This window comes from Madurella fahalii (genome assembly GCF_045866475.1).
Source record: "Madurella fahalii IFM 68171 DNA, scaffold_3, whole genome shotgun sequence".
Taxonomy (NCBI): domain Eukaryota; kingdom Fungi; phylum Ascomycota; class Sordariomycetes; order Sordariales; genus Madurella; species Madurella fahalii.
Genome location: NW_027263973.1, coordinates 2,257,768 through 2,275,043, shown reverse-complemented (window position 1 = coordinate 2,275,043; position 17,276 = coordinate 2,257,768). Strand labels below are relative to the sequence as shown.

Here is a 17,276-nt window from a genome sequence, read left to right as displayed (position 1 = left end):
CCCAGGGTCTTCCTGTACGAGTCTTGCAGGCCTTCATTCCTGCTTCATACTGCCCGCCCCGGTTTCCTTTGTCGTATCCTTCCTTCGCCTTCCGTCCTACACATCATAGTGATACTCAGAAACCAATAGACGCAATTTCCAACACTCAATTGGTCTTCAATTCTACACCCCACCAGCAGTCGCAAATATGATGCGGCATCTCCTTCCACGATGCGCTTCCAGAGCGGCCGCTTTCAATGCGCCGCGCTCACCGCTTGGCCTGTTGCGCGCCGCGCGCCAGTATAGTATCAGCCCGGAGGCGGCGTCGGAGACCAAATTGCAGGATATTGACCCGAGCAAGTTGGTGGTCGAGAGGAACCCAAACCCCAAGGAACTCAAGAAGTCCGAGGACTTGATCTTTGGGCGCAACTTTACTGGTAGCGGCATCCAGTCCGCACAGGCTGAGAGGAATCTGGGCTGACTCTTCAATGTCCAGACCACATGCTCACCATCGAGTGGAACAAGACCACGGGCTGGCAAAAACCCCACATCCTGCCCTACCAGAACCTGTCGCTCGACCCGGCCACTTGTGTGTTCCACTACGCCTTCGAGTGCTTCGAGGGCATGAAGGCCTACAAGGACAAGGCAGGCCAGATCCGGCTCTTCCGCCCGGACAAGAACATGGAGCGCTTCAACAAGTCGGCCGCGCGCATCGCACTCCCCAACTTCAGCTCGACCGCCCTCATCGACCTGATCGCCCAGTTCGCCCAGCTCGAGAGCCGCTTCATCCCCGAAGAGCGGGGCTACTCGCTGTATCTACGCCCGACCATGATCGGCACGCAAAAGACGCTAGGGGTCAACCCGCCCGGGTCCGCCCTCCTCTTCGTCATCGCCTCGCCCGTCGGGCCGTACTACCCCACGGGTTTCAAGGCCGTCTCGCTCGAGGCGACCGATTACGCGGTGCGCGCCTGGCCGGGCGGCGTGGGCGACAAGAAGCTGGGGGCCAACTACGCCCCCTGCATCGTGCCGCAGCGCGAGGCCATGAGCCGCGGCTTCCAGCAGAACCTGTGGCTGTTCGGCGAGGAGGAGTACGTGACCGAGGTCGGGACCATGAACTTCTTCGTGGCCCTCAAGAACAAGCAGACGGGCCAGAAGGAGCTGATCACCGCGCCGCTCGACGGCACCATCCTCGAGGGCGTCACGCGCGACTCGGTGCTCTCGCTGGCGCGCGAGAGGCTCGTGCCCGAGGGCTGGAACGTGGTGGAGCGCAAGTATACCATGGCGGAGCTGAACGAGGCGGCCAACGAGGGCCGGCTGATCGAGGCGTTTGGCGCCGGCACGGCCGCCATTGTGAGCCCCGTGCGCGCCATCAGCTGGAAGGGCAACATGGTGCACTGCGGGCTGAAGGATCACGAGGAGTCGGGCGAGGTCGCTACCAAGATGAAGAACTGGATCGAGGCGCGGCAATACGGCGATGACGAGCACGAGTGGAGCTATATCTGTTAGGGTGTGAATATGACTATGGTTTTAGATTTTGTATATAGGTAGCGTGGCGAATGGGCAGAGTAAATTTGGGTGTTCCGGGACACATCGTGACGCGGCGAATCTCTTGCAACGCAAAGATGAATAATCCCTCAATTTGACGGCGCGCAGCGTCCCGGAACCGCAGCATGCAACTCCAGTCTATCCGAGATAATTGGTCTAGCCTGAGACCACTCTACTCCCCATGGGGCTCTGCAAGGTCCGCCGAGGAGGAAGGCGACAACATGAAAGGCAAAGGATGATCCATATCGACATACAAAGCAAATCATGTACATCCGTTCGACGTGTACGTTGTAGTAACAAGGGTGAGTGCGCGTCTGGCTGACTGATTGACTGATTCCTCCGTCTAATTCCCTTCCTTACCCCCTCGTTCCCCTAGTCCATAACAACCTCTACGCACCTGGATATCCATCGACCAAACCCCGTTGCCGTCAACCGCTCAATCAGCAGTCTATTTCTTCTCCGGATCCTCCAGGATCCCCTCGGCCTCTAATCTCCTACGCGCCTCCTCCAGAGCCCACGTTTGGATGCTGTACATGCCCCCCGAAGAGTCATCAGCCAACAAATTCCCTCACACCCCCCCGCACCCGGAGGCAGGGGCCAAAGGCAGTGAGGAAACCAAAGATAACTCACCTCGTATCAGGCTTCCAAGCGTACGCGATCATGAACACAATCAGGCTGCCCCAGAACCCGTAGAAGAAGGGCCCCTCCCAGCCCTCGTTCTGGTACTTCTCGCCGGGCCGGACGCCCCACAGCCAGCCCGTCGGCGGGTCGTACTGCATGCCGCCGCCGCCGGCGCGGCGGGCCGTCGTCGAGAAGGGCGCTGCTGCCGCGGCGCTTCTGCTCCCGGCGAGGACGGCGGAGGACGTGGATGGGGAGGTGGACGAGGGTGCGCTGCGGCGAGCAGCGGCGGCGGCCGCACGAGCGACCGGGCGGAGGGCCGACATTCTTTTTGTTTTTTTTTCTCCTTTCTTTTTAATTGCCCTTCTCGCTCGTCAAGAGTTGTTCGGCAGGCCGGGTTCGATTGAATTGACTGCGGCTCCCGGCGTTTGGTGAGTGAGTGGAGAGGGGGGTGACTCGTGTGCTGAGCGATGTTGCGTTTTGGTGAGGAATGGATTGATGGCCCGGTCGGCGGCTGTCCCAGCTTAGCTATCACTCGCTTGGTTGCGGTTGGCTTGTCGTTGGCTTCGCTGTGCTGTGCTGTGGTTGGTGCTTGGCAGCCCCGATCGGAGAGTCACGTGAGTGGTAATACGTACGACTAACCCTAACCCAGATATTCGGGATCATGAAATCCTCGATTGGGGACATGGTACTTGGTGTTCACATCTAGAACTATGTCGCCATCACACGAGATTTTGAGACACGGGTGAAGATACTATTTCATTATCATACTGTATGGAAATGTACCATCATGACTATCAAGTATGTGATGTTTTCAAGCCGGATTGGAGCAAGCTGTCGATGCCTCCCCCTTATACCATCTCACGGCCATTCTGTGTGGTGCTCCCAATGGCTCACTGTGTCGTCGCTCCTTCGTTTACCGCCTGTTTTATCGTCGCCTTGGCCCGTGTTACATCCATCTCGACAAGAGATTCCCCATCAGATGTAGTACATGGAGTTCAGCAGTCTGTCGTGGACCTTTATCGTCCCGGTCGCTTCCGAGTGCCCCGAAGCGACGGAGCTATTGTCATCAAAGAGCTCGCTCTTGTGGGCCCGCGCCCGGGTGCAAACCAAATCTGCGTAGTAGGCCGGCGGGCAGATACTGACAGCTTTGGTGGCGCGGCCATAGAGGTAGCACATGTCATGCGTCAACTTCTGCAGCACGTTGGCCGCCTCGGCGCCGTAGTCGCTTCGGAAGATTTCATCGAGGAGGACTACGTAGTGAGCGGGGCGAGCGGTGCCTGTAAATGGAAACATGTCAGCTAAGATCTAGCATTCAGGCCGGACGCAGGGGGCATTATTGACAAAGCGCCGTGATCGCACAGCCGACTCCCCGAACTAGCGAGCAGCACTAGCCAGCCGCCCTCCGACCCAAAGAAAACTACCTACCTTGGAGTGAAGCATGTGCCTGCAAGTAAAAGTCCCAGTACCGCACATTCGTGACGCCTCGGTCAACAATCGTTCCCTCCCTAGGGCTCTTGGATCTAGGGTGCATGTGATTGCGGTCGGTCGGGTAAAAGCGTGTTTGGTGTCGCTTGACAGACACAATCAGAGAGATCCGCGGCTTTGAACCTCCTGTATAAGTCTCATCGCATGCCCTGCGGATGAAGGGTACCTCCTCGTCGAGGACCTTTTGGTATTGTCCTTCCGATACACCGTCACGGAAGATGACGATGTTTTCTGGTAGACGGCCCTGATTCTTGGCGTGCCAAAGACTCAGCCGGCGTTTGAAGTGTTCGGCCAAGGCTTTATCAAGCATCTCGACCCGCGGTGGGTTCCTCCAGGCGACAGCGGGCCATTGAGCAAGGTCGCTGTCAATACTCGCCACCAAGCCGACGAGGCTGGGAGCATTTTCCGCTGCCCCGGGGCCGAGGTTCGTGGGGTGCACAACGTCGTATCCCACAAACATCGTCTTCCCAGCCTTGATCAACGAATTTTCGTCCCTAAGCCTGTGGTTGACGCCCCCAAGCTTCAGGTTGATTTTGAGAGCGACGTTGGCAAAGTATCCTTGCTGGCCCTTCGGCTCGAGAAATTTGTTCTGGACGACGCAGACGGTATGGAAGCCGAACTCTACATCTCCGAATTTCTTGACGACGTTGTAAACATGCGTGTTCTTGTCCGGTAGAACCACAAGGATGAACGCCGGACGAGGTTGGGACTTGTCAAGTCTTTCAAGCGTAGTCCTCAACTCTGCTGGACTACCAACCGAGATGCCGTTCTGCTGGTTTGGTTTCTCCGGGATGCTGATACCCATATTATCGCGTAGAAACTTGGCGAAGCCTGTAACGGCACTCGCAACAGGATTGGTGTCATTTGGCCGTCCGTTGATGCGGATGAATGTCCAAGTCCCATTGAGCCGTCCAGGTTTCGCGACTTTCACCCCTTTCATCAGCCATTGGCCGTTCTCAGGGTTGACGGGCTGAATCGAGTTGCCTTTCAAGTAAGCAACAGCAGGAGGAGCCAGCTCTCGGCCTTTGACTGTGATCAGCTCCTTGTCGACGGAAATGCCGAACTTGTCCTGCAAATCGTTAGTATATGTAGGCAATGCCCCGGCAGAAGAAAAAGGGCGGACAGACGAGCAGCGTGTTCTGGTCTAAGGCCAGCACCCTTCTGGCTGAGGTAGTGATCGATAGCGCGTTGTCAGGCGGCGGTCGACAGGCGAAGCGGATCATCGCATCCTGTTCGCTCGGCGACAGTTTCGCCTTGATCGGTTTTCTCTGCGCCAACTTGCACAACTCTGCCGGAATATATCTAGGGTTCTTAGACGTCCCGATATTGACCAAGGGCAATCCCATTTGCGGTTTGTAGCCATATTCTGCAAAAAGTTAAAACTCTACCTTACTGAGATGTTTATTGGCAATACTTACTGGCGTTGAAGTAATCCGCCACGAGGACCATTTGACCGTACTGAAGGCCCTTTGGCGGTGGCCTATCATCCTTAGAAGGTTTGTTAAGGCGGAAACGGACTGTGCCCGGAGTAAGGAAGCGGCCGCTAATCTCTAGCTTGTTTTCCTTATCCCCGTCTCTCAAAGTACCCAGGCCAGCGATCGAGCGCTCAGTGGTTACCCACTGCCCGGGTTTCTCGCTGGGTAGTTCGCAAACGACCGGTGCGTGGACGAGGAATCTGTGCATCCTCGCCAAGTTGTCCGCGACACTGGGGTGCTGCTGGGGACGGTCGAGGCCCGCTAGGTTGAACTTCTCGAAAAGCTCCTTGAAAGACATCGACTCAGGTCCACGGAACACGCCGTGGGTGACATTAGTGTTCAAAAGCAGCCGGCCAGTCGCCGGCCGGACGCTCTGAACATAGCCACGTAAGATTGCGAGAAGGCTCCCTGGCGGAAACGTAGACTCAATCCGCTCCGTGTCGATGGCGAAGAAGCGACTCCGTCCAACCGTGGCAGTCTTCTGGACATCGGATCTGGCGGAATGACCGAGCACCACGCCGAGCGCATCAAGCTCGCCGGGAAACTTGGGAAAGACAGTCTCATTGCCCGGGTCGTTGAAGGTTCTCAGGTAACTCATCAGACCCGTAATGTCCAACGACTGCGGTCCATCAAACCTGACGAACCACTTCTCGGGCTTTCCGCGATCAGCAAGCTCCACCTCCACGATATTATCCGGCGGGAGCTTGAGCATCTTCAGAGTAACCACATGTGACTTGAACTCCGTAGCAAACGCGACGGTAGCGGACACTTGCCTGAGAACCTGCTGGATGATCTTGGCCAATTTACTACCTCTGATCTCTCTGGGATCCTCAGCCGCAGCCTCGCCCTGCTGTCCCTCACCCGATTGCTCCTGGCCCGGTTTGGCCGGCCCCTTGGGCCACTTCCCCGAGCCTTTCTTAGGCTGGGCTTGGCTTTTGAGCTCGGTTGCCGTTTTGGCCTTGGATTCTTTCCTGGCGTCGTCCTGCGCCCTGGTCACTTTCGTAGCCGTGACTCTTAGGTCGTACTTGAAGAGCTCCTGGACCGAGACGTTCATCTTGAAGTAATTGGCCCAGAGCAGGACTCCGGTCCCGCTTGTACCAAAGCCTGGGCGAATCGGGAAGAAGTTGTTATTGTCAGACATTGAGAGTTTGCCCATCTTCGAGGTGAGTTGGCGTAGTGACTCATTCTGCTGCTGAATCCAGCCATTCTCAAGCGCTGTGACTTCTGGGTCAGGCTGAGGGACTGTTTGGTTTTGGCCCCTTCACGAGACGAAATCAACATGGATGCCCCGACTGGGAACGTGTATTTACGGCCCACTTACGGATAAACATCGCCAGCAAAGCCACCATGTCCGCCGCGACCACCCCGGAAACCACCACGGCCGCCACCACGACCGCGGTCTCCCTGGAAGTCACCGCGACCCCCCTGGAAATCGCCGCGGCCCCTGCCGCCGCCGCCGCCGCCGCCGCCGCGATAAGCCTGGAAATCACCGCGTCCACGTCCACCACCACGATCACCGTGAAAGTCACCGCGTCCCCGTCCGCCGCCACGATCACCGTGAAAGTCACCACGTCCCCGTCCGCCGCCACGATCACCGTGAAAGTCACCGCGACCGCGACCTCCGCCACCACCGCGGAATGCGTCTCCGCCTCGGCCGCCTCGACCTCTGCCACGACCGCGGTTGTCGGCCATCGTGCGAGCGGTAATCGGATAAGGCACAGACCAGAGAAACTGGCGCCGTGTGTATAATAGGAGTTGAAGGTGTCTTGACGATGCTTGTTAAGGGAGTGCTGCGCTCATGAACACACTATTACCGCTTGCAGAAACTACACGAACGAGGCGATGTGGGTGAAGGCTTCTGCGCGAGGGCCGCTTATCGGACGAACGAGCAGGAAGTAGGCAATATTGGAGGGCAAACTTGGAAGACAAATCTGTGAGAAAGTTAGGTAGCGCGGGTTGAAGGGTGCAACGCAAAGAGCCTTTCCCTTTCGGGCTGGGAAGGGCTCCGGATGAGAGAGTTTGAAGATCTAGCAGAGGAAGCTGTATCCCCAAGGAGGCAAAAGAGGCAACGTGAGTGTTGCTCGGGGAATGTTGGCCGGCAATGATACTGACAAGGGAGAAACCCCACTTGGACTGATGACGAGTGGAAGAAGCAAGTGGAAACCTGTATATATGGCAAAAGCGGTCAAGACCCTGGCTCAAGTCAGCCGTCAGGCATCGTTGGCAAATCTGGCACTGAGAACTGCAGCGGGCCTCAGTGCATAATTCGAAGTGGCAAGAAGTCCAAAAGAAGTATACAGTAATTACGGAATCAAGCTTCCTAGGTATTCGGGTTGGGTTTCTGGCCGTTTCAGTCAAGCGGGTTGAAGCTGCGTGGAACTGTCGTCAACGACCCATTATTACCAAAACCGCCGGTACCAAGGACGTAACTTACATGAAAGCCCCACGAAGCGGCATGGTTTGACGTGGCGAAATGCAGGAGCTGGCCTTGGCAGGCGGTATGCTCGTCCTGAGTGCCAAGATTATCGAGGGTTGGGTGGACGAGAAGGGAAAGGATCGAGCTTATAAGTCGGGTACGACAGACGAAATCCTGAAAAATCCAGCCTGAGAAAGGTAGTACAAGCAATCATGGAGGTGCCGCTGGTACTGTACATGTACCACCAGGCGCACCGAAAGATAAGGCAGGTAGACAGTCAACCCGTCTTCAGTATTTTACCTCGCTAATCAGACCTGATCCCCAGATTGCTCCTTGGCATCTCTGTTGCTTGCTCGTCGTCAACGAAGACAGCAATATTCGGCCATTGCCTTAAAGACCGGAACCTTTGGGATTAGCGGGCATCGTCGGTGACCGTAAGTGTTCGCAGACTGACCATGCGGCTGGCCGATGGCGGAGAGCTAACGTTCGCCCTGGCATGGTTCCGATTTGTCGCAATCGTGCTCTGTTTGTCTTACAACGACCCAACAAGCACGAGGCAAACGGATGTTAGATGCAAGATCGGGGAATTTGGCCCTAGCACCGCAAGTCATTGGTCGCTAGCTGTTGTTTTACCCTAAAATTGCCCTCACCGACCCCTAGTTACCCGCACCACCCCTAGCCACCTGGCTCAGGCGCTACTCAGGCGCTGCTCAGGAAATGATCAGAGAAATCGCAGAACATTGTTTAAATGAGTGGGCAGTACTTTGCAGTTCAAATGGCAGCTTTTCGTTAGTCTCAGATGCTCCGACCTGCTGGGCGTGAGGTACCGCTTGTACCTGTTGACCCACTTTTATAGACCCACTTCAATAAGCCAATCAAATCGCATTGACAAAACTCACGCCAGCTGAAGGCAATATCCAGGACCCACACTCTACAACGCTCGGGCCACAACGACCTTCTCCCCCCATAAAACTACGTCCAGGCCAGAAGAATAAGGCTGTGTGCTAGAGACTAGTATATAGGAGCTTAGTAGAGGTTATAGAAAGTGTATAGAAAGGTTGAAGTCTCTGAGGATCTTTCTACTGCAGTAGGAAACTGAGGGACTGGCTTATATATAGAGGAAAATGATCTGGGCGAGCTTATGTGATAAGCTGCTGAGCTCGGCGGTCAGGAGCCGAGCTCCATAAGTGCGATTTCCAGCGCGACTAATACTAGCTTGCCTCGGAAATGGCCGATAGAGGCCGCCAGCTGAAGGTTAACTTGTCTGCTTAACCCCGGGCATGTGGCGCTCAGTCCAGACCTTAGCATCTTGCCATCACATTATACCCTGCACGCCATTCAAAATTTGCTTTAGGCGCCTTTTCCCTCGCTAGAGCACTCGGTGTGCAAGCCATCGTATGCGGGGGAAACCAGCTCCGGCTATATATCTTCGGCCTCCGCAGGTCTGGCAGCTGGTTCTCTTCCTACTTTCCTCTTCGTAGGTCAGTGCCAACAAGCAGAGTTCAACCTTGCGTGCCCACGTCCGTTGGACCCCTCTCACACATAGATGTTCGGTCCAGCTTGCTGGTCAATTCCTTCACCTCCAGGTCCAGAACCTTGCCATAGCCATCCTTCTCTTTCTCGTGCTTGGCCTCCAACCTTGCATACTCATTCTTTAGCGCGGCAGCAAGCTCGTCAGCCCCGTCCTCCTGCGCCAGCCTGAATTCGAGATGGTGCGCGTCGAGCAGCCGGTCGAGAAAATATCTATGGTCCGGGTCGTCCCGGGGGAGGTTGTCCAGCTGGCGGTTGATGCGCAAGCGCATCTGGGCGCACATATGCTGCAGCGTTTTCTCCTGCTTAGTCTTTTGCAGCACCATGATGGCCAGTCCCATGATCTCGATCGTGGCCTTGTCATCCTCGCCTCTATCGGCTTCGGCGCGCTTGAGAAGCTTCATGATCTTATCGAGTGTGCCTTCAAGCCACGGCTCGTCGAACCCGAGCTGTACGTGATAGAAGGAGAGGAGGGATAAGGCCGTTGCACCCCCTGATTTGACAGAGGTGTCGCAGTTATTCGCCAAATGGATGTAACACGAAATGATGACCTTGACGAGGCTCTCTATGTTGTCGTGCTGCTCTGCAGCATGATTCAATCCCTCGAGAAGATTCGCCAGTGCGACGTGGCGGGACGACGTCACGGACTCGGCACGGGCGATGCCCAGGCATCCACTGAGGAAATCCCCCATGGTGTGACGAACCTTTGGGTCAACGAGCTTGTTGGACATCTTGAAGGCAATGATCAAGATGGTCGGAAAGGAGAAGTAGTTGAGCGTCTTGACCATGGGCGCGATGTCTTCTCGAAGTGTGTCCCATCCTGAAGGCGAGTCCGGATTGTTAGCCAGCTCCAAGATGAGCGCTGCTGCTGAGCCGTACGCATCCTCCCAGTCGTCGTCGAAGACACGGAATTCATCTTCCAGCGCCCAGATGTTGGCTTGCTTTTGTTGAATACCCTCGACGCAGAGGGTGCACATGTTCTCGAACAAGTCTTTGCGGGACACTCCAACGTCATTTGACATGGAAGAGGAGGAAGACCCTCGGCTGGTCTTGATCTCCCGCCGTTGGCGTCGATCGCCGCGTTTGCTGGGGGCGTTGCGTTCGTTCTTGGTGATCCCCCATTTGTCGAATCGGTATTTATACATGGTTTCGGTGGCGCTGGCGGTTGATTTCATCGGTAAGCTATCGTTGGTGCCTGGGGTGATCCAAGAAGAGAAAGTCAAGAAAGTGGTTGGATTTTACCCTTTCAGAAATCCTGCCATTTCCATCACCTGCTTCAGCTCTTGGAGCGTCAGGTCGAGGCCTGGCTTGTCACGCCCCCAAAGGAACGCGATGAGCGGCTTTCGCTCTTCCCACTCTTGCGCGCTGGGACCAGCTTTGGTCAGACGGCTTGGGTTCGGAGGGAGAGATGTGCCCGAGGATGCCGAATTTGAGCACTCGGTGTCCAACCCCGGCGAAATAATAGTTTGTTGCTCTGCGATGGGACGTTCAACAGAGCTAGCACCACCAGTGGCAGAAGCTGTCGCGAGCTGCTCGTGCGTGTAGTGCAAGGCATCATCGTCGGATCCTTCAGGCGGAAAATCACCGTACAGGTTATTGAAGTTTTGTAGGGGATAAGCGATATTGCCATCGTCATCCATGTCGTGGATCAAATTACTGAAGAGTCCTGGATAATTGTAGCTGTGATCGACCAGGTTTGCGTTGTCGTACACTGGTGGGTGGATAATGTCGCTCGCTTCGACGTTCCTGGGCGTTCCAAAGGCGCTGCCGCTGCCGCCAAAGGCCGCTAGGTTATAGTCCCCGTGTCGGGGGCGCTTGTTGGAGCGTATGTTATCATCTTGCGGAAAAGACGCCATTGAGGACAGAAGGGGGGCAGAAATGGGCTACAGTACGAGGGAGGGGATGGCTCTAGACATAGGGGAGGGGGGCTGCGGGAAATTCATGACCCAGGGAAATCAGAGGGATGAGGCATCAGCGAGTAGGCGTTCAGTATTTCTATATATAACGCGACTACCTATACACTTTCTCGCACTCATTCAAAACGGGGGCTTTGTTGCCTGGCAGCATGAGCGACACTTTGACACTTTGGCGTCGGGCGGAGACCAGGCCTCCTCTGGCAGGGCTTTTTTGATGAGCAACTTTTCTCCATGGAGCAGGGGGTCGCCGGGTCTGCCTTCTGGGGCTGCAGAACACCTTTTTGAAGCCAATAGGTGAGTCGATTGACCTCCATCGGGCGGCGCTAGCCCAGCTCGTGCATGGCTGCTGACGAGTCGACCACCCAGCTGTTTGACTTTGTCGTCTACTAACAGAGCCTGGCGGAGCCCTGGAAGGAGAACCAGCGCAGGCGAAGCCTCAGCTGTTAGGGCTGTCGGGAGAGAAAAAGTAGAGTGACCCTGAGTCCAAGTATCACTTGGATGATTGGTCACCATCATTCTGGCTGTTGATGTGCGGGGAGGGGTAGCATGAGCAGGTGGTTTCTGAGATGGCCTAGTCCTACACCAACATACATTTGGCTGCCCTTGAAGGCCAGCTCCGTGCCCACAGAGCATCAGAGTCAAAGTGTTTGGCGGCAAAGAGGCATTGATGGGAACTCTTAGGATTCTGCCCACAAGAATACACGAGAATGTAGTGCCTATTCGACGTGACTTTATATATTTTGTCATCTGGCTCCAGTCCTTTTGAGAGCCATTTACAAAGAGGCTCTCGGAGCCTTGCTGGGCCTCCGGGGTACTTCATCGCCTCGGTGTCGGCAATCCTTCCGCGCCAAGTTTCCGTGGCTAGTTCATTACATGCACATAATGAGCCCATCTTGATTCGTCGGAACCCATCTGCGGGGTTAAGCCGTTCATGCGTCTACCGACCATCAAATCACCTTCAAAAAGTAGGTACCTGACCTTAGGTGAGCATTCTGCCTTGGAGAAAAAGTTGCAACATTAATGCCTCCCTTTGAGAAAAATAATATTGCAAGACGCTTGGGTCACGGGGCTGTCAGAGACACTTTCTTCCGTTGCCACACAGGGTAATAATAGTCGGTGTTCTAAAAGGATAGGCAACTTTCTCGTTGGCTTCCCAAGCATGGCTCGGCTCTAGGTGGCGCGGAACGACAAACCCGGTCAAGATCCCATCATTGTCGTTGCGCCCACCTTCCGGGCATCATTCCGTGTTGACTTCGGGGCAAGAAAAGTGTCCTCCAGTTTGTTGTGTGGAGAATATCACACCGTAAATTTTTGTGGGATATCTGGGTGCTCATATTATCATCGCTGTGTGCCCTCTGGCCATGCGGTCTTGCTCATGATGGCCAGCCATCAAGCAAATGAGTATTAATACTTCATTATCCTCTAACCAGCCCGCAGTAGTCTTTGTCCAATTTGCCAGACTTTGCTGATGTTCATGAATCCCTCGTCTTCCTTACACTTGGCAAACCATTGTTTGAATCTCTGACACACCACACATCTGACATCTGTCCTGCTTTGCATCAAGCCAAAACCATGGGCAAATCACACCGAAACCAGCCAACTGAGGGACATGACGACGCCAGGTACGGTTACATCTCACAGCCACCTCTTTCGGACCCTGTCACCCCTGGAAATGCCATCCAAACTGACCTCAAACCAAGGACTTCCATCTCAGCCAAGAAATTCCAGCGTCAGACCGAGTCCGCTGCGCGAGTGGCAAACTACACACCGGACAATATCTTTATGAGGATCCCTCCTCCTCCTGTAGATACAAGACAGAGAGAGAGGGTTCACGAGGCAAGAGTAGAAGCTGAGGTGCGGGCGGTTGGGTTTTAGAGTTGGAATTGCATGATGAAGCTGTACAATACCTTGGCTTTTAGACGTTCAAGTTATCTAGGCTCTCTAGCGCCACTACACACTAGGCTATGTCCTCCTTTGAGTCCGTGGCGGTGAATTGCACCAACAGCGCTGGGATCCGTGGATAAATCAACGAAACGAAGAAACCATCGATTAGACAAAGGCCAATAAGAAAGCTACTTATCTCCAAGAATCACACGATACCGCAGTTCAAGCAACAATTGATTCCGTCTTGATACTTGCTCTCACTAGCAGCGTACCCGTCGTCAAGCCCGTACAGGTTATCTTGGGATCGCTTCTCGCCGGGCATTTCATGACCCACTCCCCATATCCGTACAAGAGGGACCTGGGACAGGCCTGTCAGCGCTCTCGCGCAGAATACAGTCCGGCCCAGTCTGCTTACCGTCCTTGGACATTCGTCTGCGGACATGCCCAAGTCTTGTTGAACGTCACCCAGCCGATGTCGCCGTTGACCTGGAAGTGGAGGTTGAGCTCAGGATCCACGGGCGTGCCCGCCACCTTGCACCATGTGTTGAATTCGAGGGTCAGTGGATAGCCTCACAGACATCGATCAGCATATGCGTCAAGGTAAAGACTGCCTTGCCTATCTCCAGCAGCTCATCGGTGTAAGTGGCGTTGGCGATTTCGATGGCCCAGCTGGGAAGCCGGCGTTCGGTGGGCTTCCCGGACGATGCTACGGCTGCCAGGGCCAGCAGGAGGGCACGGTGGAACAACATCGTACAGGTACTGACTTGGTCAGCGGGAATAGAAGTCGCGACCCCACAGCCGATCGGCCCCTCAGCCGATTACAATCTCCAGCATCAACAAAGGAGCACCCCCTCGATTCCAACACCCACTACTCCCACATTTTTGCTTCAACACACACTAAAATGGGGGGCATCACGGTTCGAGAGTTAAATATTAAGTCGGTATTCGATGAAATCAATTCCGGAGCGAAGCAGCGCGCGGCAGCGGCAAACAATGGGGTCACCCAGTCAACGCTTTATGGACGCCTCTATGGTGTAACCTCTAAGCTAGAGAGCAAACTACCATACCGGAAGCTCTCCCCTTTGCAGAAGAGCTTCTTAGCCGACTGGTGCCGTAACGAAGAGGCTGCTGGCTAAGGTTATTCCAAAGCTCGGATCAGAAGAAGGGTGTAAATAATACTTGCTGGTATAAGAACGTAAAGGTTAAGCTAAACACCTTGTTAGAGAGCGCGCGTTAGAGTGGCTTTACTAAGGAGAAGTACAAAGACCTTCTTAACCACCTACGTTACCAAATCAAGGTAAAGAAGATCAAGCTGTGTAACATCGCAAATATAGACAAGCACGGTATGTAGATATAATTAAGAGACGATTGCCGAGAAGGTTATAGAGAACTTCCTTACTGATAAACCTTTTATTTAGTCCTTTAATCCCACTCTTTAAGTCATTATCGAATATGTAACTGTTAAGAGCTAGAGACTTACACTAATAATTGTCTTTACTAATAACTTCTTAAAGGCTAATAGTACCCTCTTTTCGTCAAAGAAGTGCTAGAATTCAAGAATTAAAAATGTGACTATTCACCTGCAGGCTGGAGTAACGTAAAGATAGGCCTTAAGTGGTTAAAAGAGATTTATATTCTAAGAACAAAGCAGGAAAACCCTAACGACTGCCGCCTTCTTATTCTTAATAAGCATTTAAAAATTCTTCCCTTCCCTAAGCCGAAACCGTACGTTCCTTTCTGTTCGCGCTTTAACCTCTCTCTTGCGTACTCCGCTTCCTATTCCTCTACGTTCCCTAGAATTTTCGCTTTCACCCCTCCATCTTAATCATAGGATAGCTCGCTGCTTTTAAGCTTACTGCTTTCAGGCTCACCGCCTACTTAATTAAGGCCTAGTAGTTAAAGTGCCTGCTTTGGCCAGACTATGAGAGGGCATTCCTAAGATAGGCAAGGCAACACCCTAACGAATTATAGTGCGGCTGGAAACGATTGGTTTGCAGCGGGAAGGAATATCTTTGGCTTGTCAGAAATACAGCGCTGCAAGTTAAGGGTGTCAAAAGTGAATGAATTGTGTGTTTCTTCCTGGCATGCCAGAGAGCTATATCCTTATAAATCCATTTATAGGATCACGTCAACGTAGTTGTGGCGGCTTAGGCTTACTAGCACCCAGGGACTCTGATTTCTGACAAGACTGCTTATACCTTTCAATCTTTCTCCTACAACAAGGTATTAGACAGCGGCCTTCCATAGGTCGAAGTACTTCCTAGTATGTGACGGGGGAATCATTGATCTGTTGCCAACTTATTAGTCACCGGCTTGCGGCGTGCGCGGGCTGAACAGCCACACCGGTCCGCAGACGCATGATTGTGCATGTGGTGGCTGCACAGACAAACACGTAGAGCAATCAAGGTAAATATCGTAAGTGCCTCGAACCCTTCAGATGTTAGGACAATCTTCACCTAACCAACGCCAAACGGCTTGTAGCCAAACCAGACGGTGTGTAGTCGGACCTAAAGTGGTGCTGATTGGCATCAAGCTGTTATTAGCCTCAAGCAACTAGTGATTGTAAGCTCCGGCCAGGCGGAATGCTTAGCGTTGAAGTTGCTAATATATTCCTGGTCCTGGTAACGACCACACTATTGGGGCTTGAGGCTAGAGGCAAAACCACGCTCAGCACCTCATATCGTTCGTTATCAACGTCGTCGTCATGATATGCATCGTCACCAACTCCCCTCGTCTCTCACTTTCATCTCTTCCTTCGCCTCCTCCTGCTTCTCATCACCCCCTCGTTACCATAACCACCTTTCCACCCTTCCACGCTTCCACCCTTTCTGCCTCCTCAACCACCCCTCCCTCTTCTCCCACCCCATATTCTCCACCATGTCATCTACCATCCGCCTTGGCCGAACCACCCCCGTCACCCAGTCCTTGATCCACGCCACAGGCCGTGCTCGGCTCTCCCGCCAGTACCACTCGGGTACGGGGACGGGCGATCCGTTGGCTAGCGCCGCGCCGCGGCGTGTCATCTCGTCGCGTGCCTGCGCGCGGAGGAAACGTTCCAGACGGCCGTGTGAGTCGGGGCGAAGAGGGAGCTGGGAAGGGGGGGGCCGGCTGATACAGGGCTGGGGGTTGGCGGGGTAAGGCGATAGCGTTTGATTGGTGGCGGCGTGATGGTGGTGGTTGTGGTGGTTGTTGTGTCGCCGGTGAGAATGGTGCGGATGGTGGTTACGGTAGTGGTGGTGACGATAGACGTGTCGCCATTACCGCCGTTGCCGTTGCGGTCGTTGTCATTGCCGCCGCCGTTGTCGTCGGCACCCGTGACATCGCTGTGGGCACGCTTGGCCCCAGGTGAGCAAGGGGAGGTTGCCGACGTAGGGGTAATACCAGCGTGCTGGCGATGGAAGATGGCAACGGCAGCCATTTCAACCCCTGGAACAGGTTTGTCTTCTGTGAATGCCAGCGTATTTCAATGTATGTGACAGTGTGTAATGAGTGATTCTATAAGCATTTGGACCAGCTTGTGGTCTTCAGCTTGTGCAGCTGGTCCAAATGCTTCAGCTCGGAGACGGCATACTCGTCAATGATTGCCTTCACTTCAACATTTCTCTATTGGAAAGAGTCCAGTTCTATGTCTGCTCGTGACTTGCAAAAGACGGAACTCCCGTTGGTCAGTTCCCTTTGACACTGGAGCACCAGCGCCACCTTTCAGGTCAACAGCAGGACTGAACACCTGCAGGTATGGCAAAGAGGTACAGTAAAAAAATAAAAGAATAAAATAAAAAAAAAAAATAAAAAAAAAATAAAAAATTATCCGTAACGTGTGGATAGCTGTGCAATGGTTATGCACCACTTACTGAGGAATAAATCTAAAGCTGATAATTGTCGTAACGAGGTGTCCTCGTAATGAGAACCGGATACCCACAGAGTTGTACTCAGCGAGAAGGAAAGAGGGAGGAATGGCAGTGGTAGCACGAGAATAATCCACGGACAACCTGAAGCTGCAAGTACCTCTTGTTCGACCCGCGATGGCTTCAAGATTAGATGCTAATACCTTTTCAATTGGATTAAAGTTTATACTGGGTTATTGTCATTTTGCAATAGGATCTTCTGGAAAGCAGTTTGAACTATCAGCACGCCTTTTCTTTATTGGCTGCTATGAGTATAAACGGAATAGCGCACTGGTTACTCAGTATTCTTCAACTGGCGTCTACTATTGTTGTATCGTATTACTTGTGGGTGTACCTTAGGTTTTTCACCCGGTCTATACGGCACGGTTTTCCTATATATATGTAACGGTAGAAGGACCAGCACACTTTATCTTTAGGCAAGGCGGTGTAGGAAGAATAATGGTAAAATTTAGTCTCTTCTTCTTCCAACACTTTTTGCCCTAAAAGGGTGTGCCGGTCCTTAGCGCACTACTAAATTGCA

The 17,276-nt window shown here is 53.6% G+C and overlaps 7 protein-coding genes across 7 annotated transcripts; 1 reads left to right on the top strand and 6 right to left on the bottom strand.

The window, feature by feature from the left end:
• Positions 1–187: 187 nt before the first annotated feature.
• BAT2 (branched-chain-amino-acid transaminase bat2) lies at positions 188–1,485 on the top strand (the record flags this gene model as incomplete). The annotated part of the gene is made up of 2 exons (XM_071061552.1): positions 188–416; positions 476–1,485. 2 exons carry the CDS (start codon positions 188–190, stop codon positions 1,483–1,485), a joined length of 1,239 nt encoding a protein of 412 aa, XP_070917653.1.
• A 487-nt stretch (positions 1,486–1,972) lies between these two features.
• MFIFM68171_06131 (NADH dehydrogenase [ubiquinone] 1 beta subcomplex subunit 11, mitochondrial) lies at positions 1,973–2,468 on the bottom strand (the record flags this gene model as incomplete). The annotated part of the gene is made up of 2 exons (XM_071061551.1): positions 1,973–2,051; positions 2,155–2,468. 2 exons carry the CDS (start codon positions 2,466–2,468, stop codon positions 1,973–1,975), a joined length of 393 nt encoding a protein of 130 aa, XP_070917652.1.
• Positions 2,469–3,120: 652 nt separating this feature from the next.
• Positions 3,121–6,797, bottom strand: MFIFM68171_06130 (Putative argonaute like post-transcriptional silencing Qproduct-2; the record flags this gene model as incomplete). Its single annotated transcript, XM_071061550.1, has 5 exons — positions 3,121–3,422; positions 3,571–4,699; positions 4,758–4,996; positions 5,049–6,364; positions 6,427–6,797. The coding sequence occupies 5 exons, from the start codon at positions 6,795–6,797 to the stop codon at positions 3,121–3,123; spliced, it is 3,357 nt and encodes a 1,118-aa protein (XP_070917651.1).
• A 2,226-nt stretch (positions 6,798–9,023) lies between these two features.
• On the bottom strand, positions 9,024–10,226 carry MFIFM68171_06129 (uncharacterized protein; the record flags this gene model as incomplete). Its single annotated transcript, XM_071061549.1, has 1 exon — positions 9,024–10,226. The coding sequence occupies one exon, from the start codon at positions 10,224–10,226 to the stop codon at positions 9,024–9,026; it is 1,203 nt and encodes a 400-aa protein (XP_070917650.1).
• A 63-nt stretch (positions 10,227–10,289) lies between these two features.
• Positions 10,290–10,907, bottom strand: MFIFM68171_06128 (uncharacterized protein; the record flags this gene model as incomplete). Its single annotated transcript, XM_071061548.1, has 1 exon — positions 10,290–10,907. The coding sequence occupies one exon, from the start codon at positions 10,905–10,907 to the stop codon at positions 10,290–10,292; it is 618 nt and encodes a 205-aa protein (XP_070917649.1).
• Positions 10,908–13,073: 2,166 nt separating this feature from the next.
• MFIFM68171_06127 (uncharacterized protein) lies at positions 13,074–13,600 on the bottom strand (the record flags this gene model as incomplete). The annotated part of the gene is made up of 3 exons (XM_071061547.1): positions 13,074–13,209; positions 13,267–13,382; positions 13,430–13,600. The coding sequence occupies 3 exons, from the start codon at positions 13,598–13,600 to the stop codon at positions 13,074–13,076; spliced, it is 423 nt and encodes a 140-aa protein (XP_070917648.1).
• Positions 13,601–15,637: 2,037 nt separating this feature from the next.
• Positions 15,638–16,269, bottom strand: MFIFM68171_06126 (uncharacterized protein; the record flags this gene model as incomplete). Its single annotated transcript, XM_071061546.1, has 2 exons — positions 15,638–15,940; positions 16,078–16,269. 2 exons carry the CDS (start codon positions 16,267–16,269, stop codon positions 15,638–15,640), a joined length of 495 nt encoding a protein of 164 aa, XP_070917647.1.
• Positions 16,270–17,276: the final 1,007 nt, after the last annotated feature.